This window comes from Nymphaea colorata, chromosome 4 (assembly GCF_008831285.2).
Source record: "Nymphaea colorata isolate Beijing-Zhang1983 chromosome 4, ASM883128v2, whole genome shotgun sequence".
In the NCBI taxonomy this organism is placed as follows: Eukaryota; Viridiplantae; Streptophyta; class Magnoliopsida; order Nymphaeales; family Nymphaeaceae; genus Nymphaea; species Nymphaea colorata.
Window position 1 is genome coordinate 27,189,914 of NC_045141.1, and position 19,063 is coordinate 27,208,976.

At 37.9% G+C, this 19,063-nt stretch overlaps 1 protein-coding gene across 1 annotated transcript; it reads left to right on the forward strand.

Annotated features, from left to right (window-relative positions):
• The first annotated feature begins 5,798 nt into the window (after positions 1 to 5,798).
• On the forward strand, positions 5,799 to 12,027 carry LOC116253709 (NAC domain-containing protein 21/22-like). The gene is made up of 3 exons (XM_031628675.2): positions 5,799 to 6,039; positions 9,723 to 9,988; positions 11,370 to 12,027. The coding sequence occupies exons 1-3, from the start codon at positions 5,871 to 5,873 to the stop codon at positions 11,709 to 11,711; spliced, it is 777 nt and encodes a 258-aa protein (XP_031484535.1). The 5' UTR covers positions 5,799 to 5,870; the 3' UTR covers positions 11,712 to 12,027.
• Positions 12,028 to 19,063: the final 7,036 nt, after the last annotated feature.

Consider the following 19,063-nt stretch of genomic DNA (forward strand, 5'->3'; position numbering starts at 1 on the left):
GTATTACACCCTTTTTCTTTCAATGTTAAGGGGTCATTAGTTATCCTCAATTGCTGCAACTCCCAACACTGAATTCTGAAAGCCGTAGCTCTCAGTTGCAACCGCTGGTTCCTGTTTTGGAAAAGATCAGACCCTGACTGGCGTAGTGGGGCTACCTTGTTGTCGACATGGATCCAAAATCCCCGTGCTACCCTTACTCTATTTTGATCTTGTGTGACAAGCAACCAAGTTACCTGATTTCTTGTTTTGCATGCAAATGTGGCAGGAATGGGCTATATTTCATGCCTGCTGCCGCACAATCAATTCCTTATTCCTCGACCTGTACGTTGAAGCCGAGGGAAGGGACTTCTTAATGGACATAGGCCAAAGGTGTTGCGTACATGAAGTATCTTCCTGATCATGAAATCTTAAGGAAACAAAGGCACGTAAAATTTTAAAGAAAGTCCTAATCCGCATCTCGTTTTCGTTTTAAGGGAAAATTAAGAACACACCTATTTAATTTTTAAAGAGGCATACCTAATTTCTTTTTTTTTTTTTTTTAAATGAAAAGCATCCATAAGTTTATTTCTGTCATGGAAGCTGCTAAATCAGTGCAAAATTTTGAGGAAAATGCATTCAATCTTGAAAATTTGCCCAAAAATGGCGTGCATAGCTTTCTAGAGTCAATGAAAACAAATCACCTAACTAATTTTGGCGTTAACATACATAATAGGTAGGGTATATTTAAATGTGACATTATAATATTATTTCATAGAGTTAAAAAGGGTAATACAAATTAATGAACACACAATTTGCTTATACTAAGAGGTATTCTGGTCATTATATGTTATTAACAGTTAGTGGTAACTTGGGGTAGAACTGAAGAAAGGTTACCTCTGACTGACAGCGTAAAAAAGGTCTGTTTTTAACAATATTGAAAGTTGGCTAGGCGTGTTTCTTATTGTTGGAAAATCTTATTATGTATTTTTGTAAAAATTTCTATTCTAAAATTCAGTTTCAACACAAAATTGATCCACTTAGATCCTCATATAGATGGAGAACGACTAGTTAAATGGGAGAGCAACCGACTTCAACCATAAGAATATATCCCTCTCTCTTTCATATGTCCGAGCTCACGTAAAAGATTCAGTCAAAGTAAAATACCATATAGAAAATACAAATTGACATGTATAGATTTCACGATTTGATGATTGTTGGCTGCCCTCTATCTAAGTCTCGTTCTATAAGCAAGGAAAAGCTCAACACGAACAACTGGCATCTTAGTCATTTTAGAAAGTCAGAGCCATCTTATGACATAAGCGGAAAAAACAATACCGCATGTCGTTGACTCAGGCTTGTTTATTTAGGTGACTATCAAAGATCACGTTGTTAGCTTAGTTTCCTGGGCGTTGCGCTTAAGCATGCACTATGATCAAGGAGATTAGAAAATCAGTTCATTGTCAATCAGTAATATATTTATCTTTCTCAAGGGTTGTTTGTTGTAGTGTTTCAAATGAAGGGGAGAAAAGAAGTATTCATCTCACTCTCTATGAAAGTCATTTACCAATTTCTTGTATTGAATATCTCAGAATGAAAAAATGAAAAGGATTATCTTTTGACAATCCCGAAGAATTCTATTATTTAAATTCACATCTTAAAAATCTGCTAATAAATGCCATGTCTTACAGTCTTAGTTACTGTTGTCACTGAGAAAATTTCTAGTCTGTCAGCGAGAACCATGCACTAGTAGGTCCCTACCTAGTTGCGGAAGTTTGAATGAATACCGTTGGGCAACAGGAGTACTCCACGGACGTGAAGGTAATGTATGCCCTGGCCTTTCTTATTTTTTTCGTTCGTCTTTTTATCTCGTGGAGTAAAACAGGCAAAACTCGGACATGTATAACAAAGGTAGGACTGGTTCAACTTAGGATCTCTTTAGTCTTAACTACTATGTACACTTTGTTGCAGAAGTTTCCGAAAGGTCGTCAGGTAAGTTTTCTACACAATCCAGCGTAACGCTCTAACTTTTGTACTCATTACTTAACAGACGTTTTATGTTTTCTGAAACTGATCGTTCATGACCTTGTACATCTACAAGGTTATGCGAACACATAAGTAATTGGTGCAATAAATTTGAGATTGTTGACTAGGGCTGCATGTATATGGAAACTGTACAAGTTATGGTACCAACTTCGTTGTTAAATGTTTAGTAGGCACCTTTGTGGTGAACCAGATAGAAAGGGAAGTGGTGCTTTCACGACCTAACAGGAAAAGGAAAGGAGATTTTAGAGAATAGACTCATGAAATAAAATGTTGCAAATGGGAACATAAGAGCTTATTTTCTAGGCTCAAGGAATGTCTCTATGTGATATAGATAATGTCGTGGAATATGCAGTTTGCTTACTACTTGATTTTTTTAGCAATGTAATTTTCTTTTGTTGTGTGTATGCATGAAGAATATCATCTAGGGGGTTGTACGATCTTCTCCTTTGCTATATAGTTCTATTATTCTATAGATAACTGTAAGAAACTGTATCGGGTAGCCCGTTTGTTATTCTTTGACGCTGTTGTCTGCTTAGTCAAGTTTAGGGCACTCCGCTGTCTGAAGACGCTCAGGTCTGCAACCCTTGGCACCAAGCAAGTTCAAGCACACGAATTGGGTTATTTTCACTTGTCGCCTTTCTGGTCCATACCTTTTAAGACAAGATTTCACCTCCCCCTCCCCCCACCCTAATAGATGTCTGTCTTTTGGACATTACTAAAAACCATGCATGTGAAGAACTTTTAGGCTATGTTAAAAGTGAAAATGGCATGAAGACGGTGGATGAGGGACCTTTTTTCTCAGTTATAATGGATATGTGGAAGAGATTTAATTAATAGTTTCCCATAGCGTGTAATAACATGCAAAAATGTAAGCTCACGCGCTCAATGATCATACGCGTGCTGAAATAAGCCACAGCAGTCAGCAGCTCATGACTCTCTTACCTTTTACCATCGACCTGCTAGATCAGTTTCAGTACAACTTTTTGACACCATATTTCCGTAGCAGGAAAAACAAAGTATGCAGCTTTCCAGTTACAAGTCCCGTTCTCTCTAATGAACAAATCAGGACATGATATTTATGTTTAAAATAATATCTTGAATTCCAGCTGAGTTGAGAAGTCATAAGAACACTAAATGCAACCCAAGACGTTTTTCGCAAAAATACAAGCTGTTTAACCATCTTTTAGGATTTTCTTTGTTTTTGCCTCTTTTGACTGCAAGTGCTTTTAATCATGTTATCACGTAAACACATTCCTGTCTGAATTGGCAATCAAGTGGTGTACACCAAGAAGAAACTTTTACATGCTTAAGCCGTGGGCTATTCATAGTGATTTGATCCGTTAAGTGAGACAGTTTTTCTAGAATAGGACAGAAGGGTCTGGAATTTTAAAATATTAATCAACAATTCGATACTTTATTCTAAAAAGTTAGGTATCGCATAGCATTAGGGTATCTTACCCATATTTGTTGCCGTGTGAATATGATGGAATCTTGCAGTTTCCGACCTGATTCAGGGAATTGAGTTAGGGTTACTGGTTATTTTAAACAGCTTGTGTTACGGATAGATGCTTTCTTTACAAGTCTTGTAAGTCCTGATGACATTTTTATCGCTAAGTCGAAGCACTAACTTCATCGGCATTGAAGCATGCCCACTTCGATGTCCCGCCTTTTACTAATAAAAAGGTTCTACGGAAGTAGATTTGACAAACTTTTGAGTCCTTTGTGGCCACTGTTGATGGCATAGCTGATATGAAGCGGATTGGTACCCCTTTAGAGATTGACTGATAATGAGCGTGTATAGTCTGATTTAGCCCATATCACCCTCTTCTTATTTAATAAAATAAAACAACAATGATGTTAATAATAATAATTGTACCTTTTCTTATTTTAAGCGAAAAACATTTGAAAAATGTAGATATGAACAAATTCTTTGTGTAGTTAAAGCGATTCACCTCCTGTTTGGATGTTGATGGCATTGCGTGTCACGGAGAGCCATGTCTGGACTTCCTTCTCAGAGTTGATCCAAACGACCGCTTTCATGGAGAGTGCGGCCATACAAGTGCCAATTGCTCCAGTTTTAAGGTTTCCGTGTCTGGTAGATCCAGTCAAGCAGCGGCGGAGGCACGTGTAGGCTACGTGTGGGCAATTGCCCACATAGAACTGAAAAAAATTTCTATTTTTATATTGATATTTCTGAACCATTTTTCTTATTTATATATTGTTGCCCTATAAAAATTTAAAATTTTATACGTAATACCTCTCAGTAAGCTCCACCCGTGCAGTCGAGCAGTACTTACTATGTAGGCAGCGTCAACGTCATGCTTTACTTGCCTGTTACGTTCATCTGGCTTCAGGTATTACAGTATTAGATGAGTAGGATTCCCTACTCAACACGTCTACAAAGAGGAAGAGGAAAAGGAAGAGTGTCTGTGGGAATGAAGGAAGCACAATTAATTTTTAGCTGATCAGTATTAAATTATTAATTGTTTGCAAAGATCCAGTTCATTTTCTCTGATCCTACCTCCTCAAACTCCACGGGAGAAGTCGGGAGTGACAGGTCCGCAGGGTGACCTGCTATATTATATTATATATATTATGTTATGTTATATTATATTACGTTATACCTTTTTTAATTTATGAGTGATTGGCGAGCGTTTGTGTGTCTAACACTCGATCAAGTAAATATTTTCTTCGTCCAAATTCTGTGCTTTTCGGATATAAAGATTCTTGGGGAAGTCCTTTCTTGACCATCCCGCAAGTTTAGTATTTTGGCTTTTGCTAACTGATTGATTAAACTTAAGACCTCGTTCGGCTTAAAAGCTTAAACTTGGATGCCAGCTTTCGTACGATACCTTCTGGTAGATGTCTCCCATTTATTGGCAACAGAAGAAAGGAAATAGGTGAATGTGAACGCTAGCTTCCTGTCTTCTTCTATAATCAGTTGGACGGGAACGTCCATGAAACTTTTCTTCTTAGGCGAAAAGAGTTCACTCTAGGGATGGTTTTCCCTTATATGAAGCTGAGGTTGGGTGAATCCCACGGAAACTCCAGATTTATGACAATTATTTCAAGAAAGCCATGGGAAACAACTTAGCAGTTCACATGCATGGACAAAACCAAGTTAGCCAGATATATAGCTGGACGCTGCTTTTTTGAGCGGAAATATGGGTTTGCATTGCATGATAATGTGTGATGGTTCTGTCTTTTAATCATGTTCCACTTCTATCATTTCCATCTCTAAATATATCTAGATTTATCAGGACTCTCAATGTATTTAGCGCGACCTAGCTCCAGTACTTGGGCATGTATTCAGCTGAACACTCATGATGCCACATGTCCACTTCGAGCATTATTGAGTATGATCTATAGACACATGGCGTCAGATAAAGGCCTGGTGAATGCGCACTCAACTCGAGCAAGAGAAGTTTCACCTTCGTCTAAGATGCTTCTGTGGGTAACCTTCTCATCATTTTCTTTTTTTCCCGTCCTACATTAGGACAGCAGACCGGGCAGATAGATATTAACAGGTAAAAAAAATGCTTTAAGCTTTAGTGTGTAAATGACAACTTTACATTACGCTCCGGAAATCCATATTTGAACCATGTCATCCCAAGTTTGGAAAGGAAAATAGCAAAGGACAAGCGAAAGTCGCCATCATTATTTAAATATATAACAAGTTCATTTGTCATAGCAATCATAACAGCCCATCAATATTGTTCTATCATTATTTATTATTGTCTTTTGGTTCTTTTGATCATGAATAACATGGCCCAGCCCAATTGGTTCTATATAAGAACTACCCAGCCTTCGATTCTATCCGCCTAGCCAGCTTTTTGCATCATCAAGCCATGGATCTGAAAAGCGTGCAGGCCAGGTTGCCACCTGGTTTCAGGTTCCACCCAAAGGATGAGGAATTGGTGTGTTGCTACCTTTACAAGAAGATTGCTAATCAAGGTTTGTCTTGTGACAACTTGATGGAGGTGAACTTGCATGTGTGTGAGCCATGGATGCTACCAGGTATGCATGTGAAGACTTTCTTTCATTGTTTCTTGCCGTTGCTGCTGCTGTTGTTTCCTCTATCATCATCAATGTTGCTGTTGTTTCTTGGTTTACGTTGATCATGACGTTTTCTGCGATACATATGATGTTGATGAAGATAAATTACGTTCAGGAATGCTGAGAGCAAATGCTTAAATCACGAAAAATGGATCCGCTGTTTCTGTCCTTTCGCTTTATCCATTTTCTCTTTTCTAAAAGAGAAAGGGCATATCCAGTCTGGTTCTTTGCTCGGGTGCCAAGGACGGTCATATCAGAAATTCCTATATATCCTTTCTACCATCCGAGTAGTTCCTGACGTTTTAAAGCCCCGTGAAGGGGAAAAAAAAAAAGAAGAAGCCCTGTGAGATTTCACTAGCAGCACGAGCACATCACTAATCAATGATCGTCTTTTCTTCTTCTGAAAAATATTTTTGGAAGTTCTTATGTTGCAAGAGAAAATAAAAGTGTTGATGAATGTTAACTCTGTTATGGCTACTCATTATTGATGAATATGATGGTGGGTGAAACATATGAAATAGTGAAAGTCTAAAATTTATCTTTTTTATGGTTTAGTTCTCTTTTCCATTTTTCTCGTGGCCTTCTTCTGCTTACACAAAAGGGGTTGATCGAAATTCTTAATCCGTTCAGGACAATTAACGCGGCGAGTTTACTGTTTGACTGAGAATTGTCCTATGAAAAAATTTATGTCTATAGAGGGCTTAGTACTAGGTTAAGTTGGGCGGGTCTGCCTAAGCCTTATGCTGAAGACAGGCATGTCAAGCCCAAGCTTTTCTCTCTTTGTGCGGGCATGATTTTGGCATTCATGTGGTGCTATGCTTCCGATAAAGAGTTTGTACGTGTCCGACTTAGGAAGTTGATTGGTACCAAGATTACTGTCGGAGTTCACCTTTGTGCTGATTTTATCTGGTTCTGCTGAAATGCTGATCTTGTATGTTTTGCTGAGCTTTCCTTTGAAAGACACCCTCGTAAGGCATAGCGATCGGGGCTTCCCTTCAATTAGAAGAAGAATAACATATTAGCTACTTTTCTCTGACTCAGCCAGGCAACGGTGGGCAGAGTTGAACAACTCTGCATCACGCTGACCAGGTTGACACATGATAGATACTTCCTAAGCAATATCTCCTTAATTTACCAAGCCAATTGGCTTCACTTCTGGGCAGCTAGAAAATTCTGGTTAAAGAGTATTACGTATATAATTTTAACTTTTCAAAGGCACCAATAAATGAAAAAAAATTTGCTCAGAAATATAAGTGAAGACACTTGCCGATACATAGTCGAACACCTGGACCTATGGTGATTGGAGAGACCAGTGATCGCTGATCATTAACTCCCTGCACCACATAGCACCTGCTACAGAGGTCGAGCCCACATGAATGGCTCAAGGCTCCATGTGTTGATGACCATTACGATGATGATGACAGATAGGAGAGAGGCTGCCAGGGTCGGCAATCACAATCATACACGAAAATGATAGATTATACTTTGCTCTCCTGTTTAATTAATTAAAGCACGGTTGGCTGAGATCCAAAAAATAAAAAATGGATCTCATGTTTTGCCCCATTCTCTCCACGATCTTTGTGACAGATTCAGTTATGTTCTTATTGCCAAATGCCTTCTTAATTCTTGTACACACAAGGGACGTTTTTTCCCCATGACAAGTAGGTTCATTAATTTCGTTGATTACTGAATTCGTGTATCACTGGGTAACTTAAGAGAGTTTAAATAAGACACCGAACTAGACAGACTCCATTATTCTTTGCTTTTGAAAAAATTGCATCACGTTTTCGTTTCCCATTTGAAGCCCCTAGATTCTTTGTTAAAGTACTGCTCTCTCTTTCTATATACGTGCGAGTGTGTGCATGTGTGTGTGAGATAATTAAAATTTGTCAGTTAAATTATTGAGACAACTGAAATGTCTCTCTACCCCTTTTTTTTCAAGTGTTCTTTCGTGTTGCATTATGATGAGAAAAGTCGAGAGAAATAGTAGAGTTGGTAGATGCACGGATGTGGAGTTTCAAAGCAACTCTGAACCTGAGGGGTGAGGGGAAGGGGGACGGTTTTGACCGCTCATGGATTGCCAAAAAGTAGTTATTTATATAGAGAGCGCACCTATCTCAGATTACTTACATAAAGCACAAAAACAAGCCTACTTACATTCAGGTTAAAAACTATTTTAAACCAAAAAAAAAAAAAAAATCAAAATGCTAACATATGTAAAGAACGTGTATGTACTAGGTGACTAAGGTCAGGGACCAAAACTAGTTCACCTAAATTCATGTTAAAAAATAATTTAAACCAATAATTAACATGCTAACACGTTTATTATGGTTACTAATTTAGTACAAAACATGTTTTCATTCAAATTATTTTCATTTTACTACTAAAATTTTAGTGCTTTTACAAGCTATTAATTTTTTAATTAAATAACACATTTAAAGCCCATAAAACGATTATCTCAATATATGTTTTTCAAAAAAATAAATTTTAAGATCTTGTTTATAAGGTTAGATTTCATAAACAATATATTGCTAGTCTATAATTTTTTTTTAGTCCCTCACCAAAGTGGTTTGGGTCATTTGGGACCAGCTTTTGGAACTTTTTTTCCTCTTACTTTTCCACTTATATATATTTTTGTCTCTCTCGTTCTTTCTTTTTGTTGTCTCCTTTTGCAATAATTGCCTTTGCGATTGGTGAAAATGCAGTCTTATTTTTAGACTATATAATGTATTGTAAAGTTTATTGATTTTGTGCTGTTAATTGTGTTAATCAACTTTTAACCATCAAAAAGACTATGTATGTGTTTGAGATTTTTCTTTTCTTTTTCATTTTATTTTGACTACATAAAAATGTATAACCTGTGATTTTTGCATTTGCATGACAGCCTCTCTCCTATCTGTACACATGAAAAAGATGTAGTCGTAAGGTAAACCGGTTCCAACTTCTTTTTGCCGGAAAATCCATTAATATCAACCTTTCACTTCTGTCACGTCGGGATCGCAGTCTCTTTCTCTCTCTCAATCATGCTTACACAGCCATGTGGATACATATAATGGAAAGGGGGTCCAATTTCTTTTTCTTCGAGAAGTTCTTATTCTGTTAAGCTGTTGCTTTCGGATGGTTTTTGTCATTCGACTTGTAATTATACTCCGGGTTCATCTCCACTGTTCCGCTAGCTGCGTAAAATCGCAATGATCATATAGAGCTGCATAATCAATGAGGGGATATTCTGGAAATATTCCCAAAAAAGGGGAAGATAATTATAATGTGTTATTATCCGACAGATGGTGATGGTTTTAGCTTTTTGGCGCATTTTCTAGACTTATTTAATATTATATTTCGCATGGCTTTAATTCAGCTCAGTTATTTTTTCCTGTTCTGATAAAGGAAAAGTATTGCACTTCGGGAAGTTTGTCAGATAAAGCATGCAGGAACATCATTTTGTGCCAGCTGTCTTTTGCCCTTTTTTCCACTTGATATTAGTTTTCGTGATAAGTATGCTGAAAAATGGTCAAAGATTGTCTCATATGGCATGACAGCGTATTGTCGTCAAAATAGGAGATAGTGCACTGCATGAGGACTCGTGCTGATGTGTTTTAAGATCCTAATATGGAATCCTTACGTCTTTATCAATCTTGCTTTAGTGGAAGCACAACTTGGTGTTAATGAATGGTACTTCTTCACCTTCCGGGATCGAAAATATGCCACGGGATCACGAACCAACCGAGCGACCAAGGAGGGATACTGGAAGGCCACGGGGAAAGATCGGACGGTGATCGATCCAGCGTCCAATATGATCGTCGGGATGAGGAAGACACTGGTTTTCTACCTTGGGAGAGCCCCACGGGGTGCTAAGACCAGGTGGGTCATGCACGAGTTCAGGCTTGAGACCCCCTATTCACCTCCAAAGGTACGTGATTGATATTGCTGCTGCTACTTTAGCATAATTAGCAGTTCTACTTTTGTATTTTTATGTACATAAGCAAGTAATCTTTTTCACCCATATGTCCACGCTTCACCCATGCAGAACATAATTCATGCATGCATGCAGGCACATACATTAATTATCGGTGTATTTTGATCTGTTCTTTGGAATCCAACCTGGCCAATTAGGCCATGGCTGAGCTTAATAGCATATACTATACCATGAAATCCAGCTTCTGCAAGCAGAAGGCAGAGCGGGCAAGCTAATCCAAACCCAAGTGCTAATTGAACTCAGATTTAATTGCAGTATTTACCCATTGGATCCAGGAAAATATATGTACGCGTAAAAAGAAAGTTGAAAACCAAGGGCATCACCATGAGTTGATGGGCCGATTCACACAGGTGTCACGTATGAAGCAATTCTTTGAAAAGTAGATGAAAACTATTAACTGACTTTCAAAAATGGTTTGTAAACATGGTCATATACAGGCCGCCTGAACACGACGTTTTAATTTATCTCCACAATGGTGCTTTTTTAGTGCTGCTCATATTCCAGGTGTAACCATTGGACGGAAGTCCTTTTATGAGCGAGAAAGAGGGAGAGAGACAAACAAAACAGCAGCTTAGAGACAGACATGTTGTCTGAAGTTGGGCAGAAATTTAGGACTCCAAAATACTTTCATGATGACAGTGATCTTTGTTCGGACATTAAAGAGCAAGACTTGAAAATCGTGAACCTTCCTTCAAAAGAATATGTTCTTCTACATAGTTCAAATCTCTCACCAAAAGCAACAGAGCCATGTTGTCCATGGAAAACACCACTGATCTCTGAATATGTACCAGACCAACCGGACCAAAAAGAAGATCATGGCAGAAGATCACGTGCCATGATCCGTGACATTTCTTAACTTCCTCACGACCCCGAAGAGGTCCAGGTCCAGGCCCTTCATCGTGCCCCCCAGTTCCTAGTTAGATAAGGCTTCCATCTACAGGAGGATAAGAGTTTGATGCTCAGCCTGGTTTGGCATAACTGGATAGGGATTGCCCTAACTCAAGCTTGTCAAGAAAAGAAAATTGGTACCTTTATCAGCTGTTTAGTGACAGTAACAAGTTGTTACTTTATGAATCTGTGTCAAGGAATGAGACACTATTATACTAATCTACCTAAACTTTTGGAATAAATTTATAAAACAATAACAATAGAACAATGACAAGGCCTCCTTACAGCTTTTCTTAGTTATGTTGGCATTTAGGTGTGGCATTTAGATGCAATTTCACAAACTTCTCCTTTTATGGCAAATTCTACTTCTCTTTCTTGGGTGCGCCTTGTCCCTCTTTCTCTAATAATTGCTTTGATTTTCCCACAGGAGGATTGGGTGCTGTGCAGAGTTTTCCGCCAAAACCGTGGCTATTGCACGAGGATTGACATAGAGAATGAGCATGATAACATGGCTATGGCCCCATGCCACACCGATCCATTCCTCGATGCCAATAACGACGATGGCTATGAGTGGCCTACTTACGTCACTACAGATTTCTCGCTCTACGGCTCGTGCAGCAATGTGATAAACTTAGGGGAGCAGCACATAGAGACCCTTTTCTCCCACCCTTCAGTGAAAGATGATGAAAGACTCGTGTTGTTTGAAGACATGAAGTTTGGAGAAAGCAGAGATGAAGAACAGCCCAGCATTAGTGGCACAACACTTTGAATATGTGAATGGAAATTGGTTATAAGGCCACTGTCGTATGTGAAGGTTTCATTCACACAGATGTCAGCTTCATTGTTCATAGTTTACATCATAGTCTACGTTTCGTTGTCTATATTTATGTAATTAATACAGAACAGGTTTAGTACTATAAGGCGTTTCATTTATTTGATTGGATTTTGTAGGAAATCGAGGGGTACTGATTTTTCTCCTTGGATTATTATTCCTTTTTTTTTTCGGTTTGTAAATCTCTGGTTTGAATTGTCCAGTACTTATTGTAAAAAAAATATATTTTGCGTGTGTTTATAATTCTTCATTTCACAGTCAAACAAGGCTTAAGTTGCATAAATTTGAGAGAAGTACTTTATCGGTGTAACATCAGCTGTATTATTATTATTATTTGATTTGACTCGTAAACGCAGAAACTGGCGAATCTAGAAAATTTTACGTTAACCGAAAACATAAAAGTTCTTAATGAAGTATCTAGAATGCGTCTAGACGTTCAACCATCTTGGTTTACTGAAGATGATGAGAGATTGTGGTTCAGACGTGCGTCAGATTGGACATGTGGAAGGTGCATGTTTTAGCACCGTTTCAATTGGATGGCTTGACTGGCGAATATTCCACCAACAACAGGAAGGAATGGCCATGGCCATGGTGGCTGAGAAAAAGTCTCAATATAATCTACTCCCTCAAAGTTGTGTAAAACCCTTTGCGACAAGTTTGGCCTTCAGTGGCTCGACAGTTCCTGTGTAATTTGGTTTTAAAGACACACCAGCAACTAATGATATCATATTTGGGGTGCAAGGCATGAGATCCCATGTATGGGTTTTTTCAAGAGCTTGTTCTTTGAGGCATGCTTATGCTTGAAAAATGTCAGAAAACACTTGGGTAATGTCAGTTAAGCTATGACTTTGGTAAAAGTGATGTCAACAAAACCTTTATTGACGTTTTCCGTCTACATGCTGTGCCAGTGTAGGTCTCTTCATCAACGTGTTCCAAACGTCAGTGTAAACGTTAGTGCAGATGTGAGCACCTAGATGCCGATTGAATACACGTCAGTAAAAAAATCCGTTAATTAACAAACAAGCTTTACAGACATTTAAATAAAACTCTTTATCAATAAAAGCCTTTATCGACGTCCAAGTACGTCGATAAATTAAAGAACCAGCCTTATTCTTTATTGATGTCCGGTGAATGTCTGAAATCATTTTGACTGCCGTTCATCCTAACGTCCGCCCGAACGTCAAAAAATATCTAGTTAATTGTATATATATATATATATATATATATATATATATATATATATATATATATATAGATGGTGAAGTCTATCAAGGCCTGAAGATGTTGGCTGCGGTGATGAGGGAGCACTAGAGTGGTCAGCGTCATCATGAGGAGCGGATTTTGGTTGAGCCGTGTGATCAAGTTCTATGGACGTTGAGTCTCCGCGTCTAAACAAGGTGGTGATTCCTTGTTTGAAGGAGGATCAAAAGGATCTTTCTGTAAATTGATCTTTATTTAAGACAATGGAGGCGTTCTTTGTTCTATTTGCTTTTTGAAATGGCGAGTCATTTTCATTAAAAGGGACATGACATGGCTACTTGTTAATAGAGCTGGGCATCGGCTAGCTGGGTGAGAGTTGGTTTCAGGCCCGCCTGCTCGAGTTTCAATACCCGGTTCGGTGCTTAAGCTTACTTTAGAAAGGCATACCTCTTAGAGAGTTAGATATGAACAATCCGGTTCCTTGAAAAATAGTATTGCATATGGTGATTTCGTATCCTATAACACTTGAAGGCAACCGATTGAAAGAAAAGCGTCCAGTCAGATGAATGAGAGGCATGCTTAATTAGCTAGGCTGAGTTCTACTATTAGGGAAGCTTGCCTTCGAAGCGTATTGCTCGGGTGTATGTTAGGTAATAACAAATTCACCACCTCGCACTCCTTGGATAGTGCGTCGACATTGAGTGAGCACCATGGTATAAATAGCTTTAAATGAGAGAAGCAATGGCTTTTTGCAGCTCTTTTATGTGCATAAAATTTCGTGCATCATGGTTAATGATTAATGATGAAAATGCCTCTGTTTAATAAAAAAAGAAGTTTTTTGTAAAAACAAAAAAGAAATAAAAAAAGTAAAAAGACTCAAAATGACATTTTTTATCAATAATTTAAAAAATATCCCTTTCTTTTTTTTTGGTGTACGTTTTTTTTTTTCAGTTGATGATTTTGCAATTATTTCCTTTGTTATTTTCTCTGTCATTAATTGGATTAGTTTTTCATTCTTCATTTTCAATTTTCTTCTAATTGTTCGCAGGATTAAGGAGAAATCTTCTCTTTCGCTGCATGTATTCGATTCCATCAATTACATGGTCGTTACAAGATTTGGAATGAACAGACTAACCAGATACGAGTTTCCATGATTTGAGGAGATTATCGCTGCAGTAGCTGGCGGCTTTGTCGTTATCCTCATGGCTGCCACCAGCTTTATTTCCGGCATTATGAATCTTCATCTGCATGACTCGCGGTAGAGTTAATACTTTCCTGAGTGCTGCTCTGAGAGAAGTGTATTTCACCATCACCAAACCCTCGAATGCAGCCTCAGAGTTTGTTTAATTCGGTCTTGTAATGCCATCGTTTGGCAGGTGGATCCTCTATGCTGAATGTATTAGAAAGTAACTAGCTTTTTATCGCTAGTAACAAAGGATGATTGATTAAAATTAATACTAATGAAAATGCAGCTTTACTTTTACATGTGAATTAATTTAAACCATGTTTAAATGCCTAGCGAATTGGTGTGTTCAACAATGCGCTCAACTGCCCTAATAAAAAAAGAAAAAGAAATCAGCAAACAAGAACTGCCTTCTCTTTTTACTGCCAGCAAGACTACTTTGCCAAAGATTTGCCTTGAAAAAGAAATGCTCAAAACTTTTAACGAACCATGGAGAAATTCAAGAGCGATCTTTTCATAGGCGTTTGCCTCCAATTGGGTGGACTTTTCTATTCTCTTGAATGACACCTGCTTAGGCTTATAGCGCAAGCAGGTGTGAACGAAGCGGAAGGGAGAATGCCGGCTTGAGTAACGCAAACATTGGTGAGAATCCAATGCCCCGAAAATCTAAGGGTTCCTGAAATAGTATAATCAACAGCAAGCAAAAAGGGGGCTTTCTGTGATTTTTGTCCCCACAAACACATAATATAATTGCGATAAAAAAAAGTTCGGCTTTTTTTGACAACCCAAGCCTGAGTGAGGGTACTAGGAAGAGGGAGAGAGAGGGAGGTCATCCGCCTCCTTCTAGTCATCCGATGCAAAAGGCACATAAACACATGCAGTCGTTACATTTGAACGCCTGATATATATCAAATAGACAGTTGAATAAATGAAATTTATACATGAGCATGCTCTTGTCCTACCAACAAAAGCAGACCACCTTTTCCTGTAGTCCTTTATTTAAATCTTTATTTCTTATTACCAATGAAGTATTTTAGTAAGAGGCAAGTGGAGTTGTCCAAAGTCCACAAAAATTTGCTGGACTCTTTTAGAAATTTTTAAATTCTAAGAGGCACTTATATAAATAAAAAGCAAATTTTTACTTGAAAATTTCTGTTGGTTTTTGGAGACTCATAGTTACTGTTGGAGCTGGTTCTGCTGTTTTGGGAAATTTTCGCTCGAAAAGGCCATGCCTAATGTGATTCCTGATCGAACTAGGAGTTGAGTTTCATAAAACTTCTTTGAACTCGACTGCTTTATTCAAGGTCGAGAAATATATTTGAGCGAGTGTGGTCCTTTCTATATCGACATTGTCGAAAGTGCCTACTGCGACACATTAGGTGAAATTTGTTTGTTCAGACCAATAACGTATACGGTTGCTCTTTTTGGTCATGGGCTTCGCTTGTCGAGCCAGCCTCCACTGGTGATGGCCGGTACTCGCAGGTTTGTAGCGCTGACTTGCTCACCGGTATAGCTAACCTCCACCGGCGATCTTAGTCGCCAGTACTTATTCAGGCTATAGCAATGACTCTTGTCACGGTTAAACATCTACACCGGTGATAGTTTACACAAAAAAGCCATTCTCGCCTTTGTAAATCTATACTGGTGATGCGCTCACTGCTAGTTAGAATTTATTATTTAAAAGTTGCATTGATATAAGATTTTGATTGTGATTAAAAGCGGATATAGGTTTTCTTTTTGTTGATATTTGAAACCATATTTGTGAACTTTCAATAGATCATATATGATGGTAAATCCAGTTCAATCTGATTTGTTGGATGGAATGCAATTGATCCAATTTCCCTCTAGAAATCAATTTTCTGTCGCTATTTTTCAAAACTTTGTCTGCCGACGAAACTAAAAAAATTGACCCGCTACATTCAATGTGATAATCACACAAACTCTGTGCAAACCTTCCTTGCTTGCAGATAACCATGCTCTCGGAAATGCAGTCTTGTTTATGTTGTATGATAATCATCAGAAACACCATTCAGACTGTTTACTGCATGAACAACGTTTACGTTGCCTAAAGATGAAGGCTACAAGAACTCAAACAAACAGAGTGGAGTTCACTTGTTCTACATTGTTTTCGCCTGAACTTGAGAGAATAAGATCATACTAGAGAGATTCATTTGCTTTTCTGTTTGTAGTCACTACGTAGAGCCAAGGAGCTTCATCGAGCCAGCAAAAGCTGGGGTGAACTTATGGGTCGAAATGTCTCCGCAACCATATTTCCTTATGATCAGCTAGCTTGCTGCTTTTCTCGTAGCTAGGTAAATATTCAAAATGGACAACACATAAAATAGCTACAAAAACAAAAGAAAACAATGAAGAATAAAGTTTACAGAACCAACCTGGTTTTTTGAATCGTTTGTAGATGAATTATTGTAAACCAAGATTAGTGGTGCTTCAGCTACACCCAAAAGGGTCGATTATTGCTGCTAGCAATTAGAAACTTCATGCCCAGGTTTTCTTTATTTTCAAATTTTATGAAAAAATAATACATTTGGTTTTAAATTCTTAACTAATTAATTAATTATTTACATAGGTTGAACACGCCGTCCATCAATTTACTAATTATAAGCTAGCTAGAAAATACTGACAACAATTTCGTTTGTGTTCTCAAAAAGGAGAGAGAGAAACCATTTGATAAGAAGTAGTCTCACTAATTCCCACTCTGAATAATTTGAGACGCCATTAGTTTGTCGAGTTCAGTTTATTCGCTTCCCCACTTTCACTTCATATGTCCACTTCATGTGCTGCATGATAACCACAGGAAAATTCCTGCATGCACCTTTCACAAAGTTAGTGGATTCGCTTCATAATTGGCCTAGATTTTAAGAGAATTTCAGGATAATAAAGGATCGAGATAATAACATATTTGCTCGTCATGATTACATTAAAGGAGCAATAGTATCAACTAAACTAACCAATATTGTCTATGATCCACTAATGGTGCGGTTTCAGTAAGACCGGCCTGTTTAGTTAATCGATTATATATAATGACCGTTAAATTAACAAGCATACATCATCCAAAGTCAGTGTGAACAAAGTACAAAAACTCTATTAGTTAGCAAACTTTGTGAATCACAAGATCGATCTAGGACTTTCAAAGCATTGGATTCCCACTTATTAAAGCACCCAATCATATGGATGAAATTAGTATTGACCTCATAGATCTGTCAATTGCGTGTTGATCCAGGAAGAAATTCATTAATAAGAGCCACTATTTCAAGAGTTTTTATCTTCCTTTCGTTAATTCAATCACCTCCCTCTTTTTGGCCACCCACCAAAATCGATCCGACTTTTTCCCAAAGGGTTCTCTCTCGTGTGGATGAAAACTTGAGTTTCTGATGAATCTGCTTTTGTACGTGGTATTTCTTTAGAATATATTCCAATCAATCACAACTTTTCCATGGTAATGGTAGTGATTGAAGTATTGATTGGAATTATTATCCTAAAGATTTACTTCACACAATTCTTTACCCTTTCCGCATTCTACACACTTATGCTCTGGGTATTTTTTATATGAACTGGCAATATTCCTTGAGATTTCTCTTTCCCATCAATGGTCCTTTTATTGCCCTAGTCTGTGGTGGCCTATCTGGCATTATCACTGTTTCTAGCCACCTTAAAATCTCCTCTTTACTTCCTTCTTTCGTTTTTAATGACAATGAATAGATGATTTGTCCATTTCTTGCTTCGTACATCCATACATTGGGTTCTTAGTATTGGTGTAGCAATTCTTCAAAAATTACTTCTAAATCTCTGGGCCTTTTCTTGATAAAGAAGTCCTTCATTTCTTGTAATAGTATCTCTTTCTGTGGCTGGTAATCTGATTGCACAAGCTCTTTTGTTAGTCCTATCTTGACGGCATATATGGCAGGAAGTATCCTGCCCTCAAATATTTATGGTTGGGCAACATATATTTTTAGAAAGATAAGAGGTGTTTTTATCACTTCTAGGTACCGCTTTGCTGCTTTGCATAATTCTGGGATTTCTTCTAGTTCTTTAGCATTGCTGGTGTAAACAGTGTGAAGTAATCCATAACTGTGCACCATCTTTACTAAGTTTGGGTCTGTGTTTTTCCTCATGACATGACCATCTCACTTTCCCCGATCGGCCTCTGCCTTTGTGGGTACTCATCTGGGGTCTTTCCCTCTTGGGTTATACATGCAGATTCCTCTTTTACCATTCAGTCATATATGCGAACTCAGGCGAACTTCAACTTAAACAATTAATAGAAATCAAGACTACTCTACACATGCATAAACGGATTCATCACTTTTGGATAGTGATCATCCATAAACGGATTTGATTAGTCTTTATCAATAGCCGTTTGCTCTAGACAAGTCGCATTTTTTTTAACCAAATAAGGTTTTCGGTAAATATGATCACCGTTGTTACTGCTTTCTGCAGTTATAGTATAACTGGTATCCAGTGGTGTGTGATTTTTTTTGTGTTTAATTTGTTCATGTAAATAGTACTTTCATACCATATCTGAATTTGATTCATAATTTGAACCCTATTCTAAATCTCAATCCAAATCCAAACCACATTATGATAAGTTAACAATAGAGACTTTCAATATGTATGGACTTTGCTTATTTTATTTATTTAAATCTAAATCCGATTCGGATGGTAAACATAAATTCCAATGCAATCTAAAGCCAATCTAGTTTCCTTTTGTACCACGTTTGATGGGAAGGAATTCCTTGCATCAATGGGAATAAAAAATTTTCCTGCCCATTAGTAAACATATTTTAGGAAATATCGGGAGTGAGATGAAATAGAAAGCCCATTTGGGCTTGGATTTGCTTCATGCATTGGCGGGAGATGCAGCCTCCGCTTCTTCGACCGTCGACGG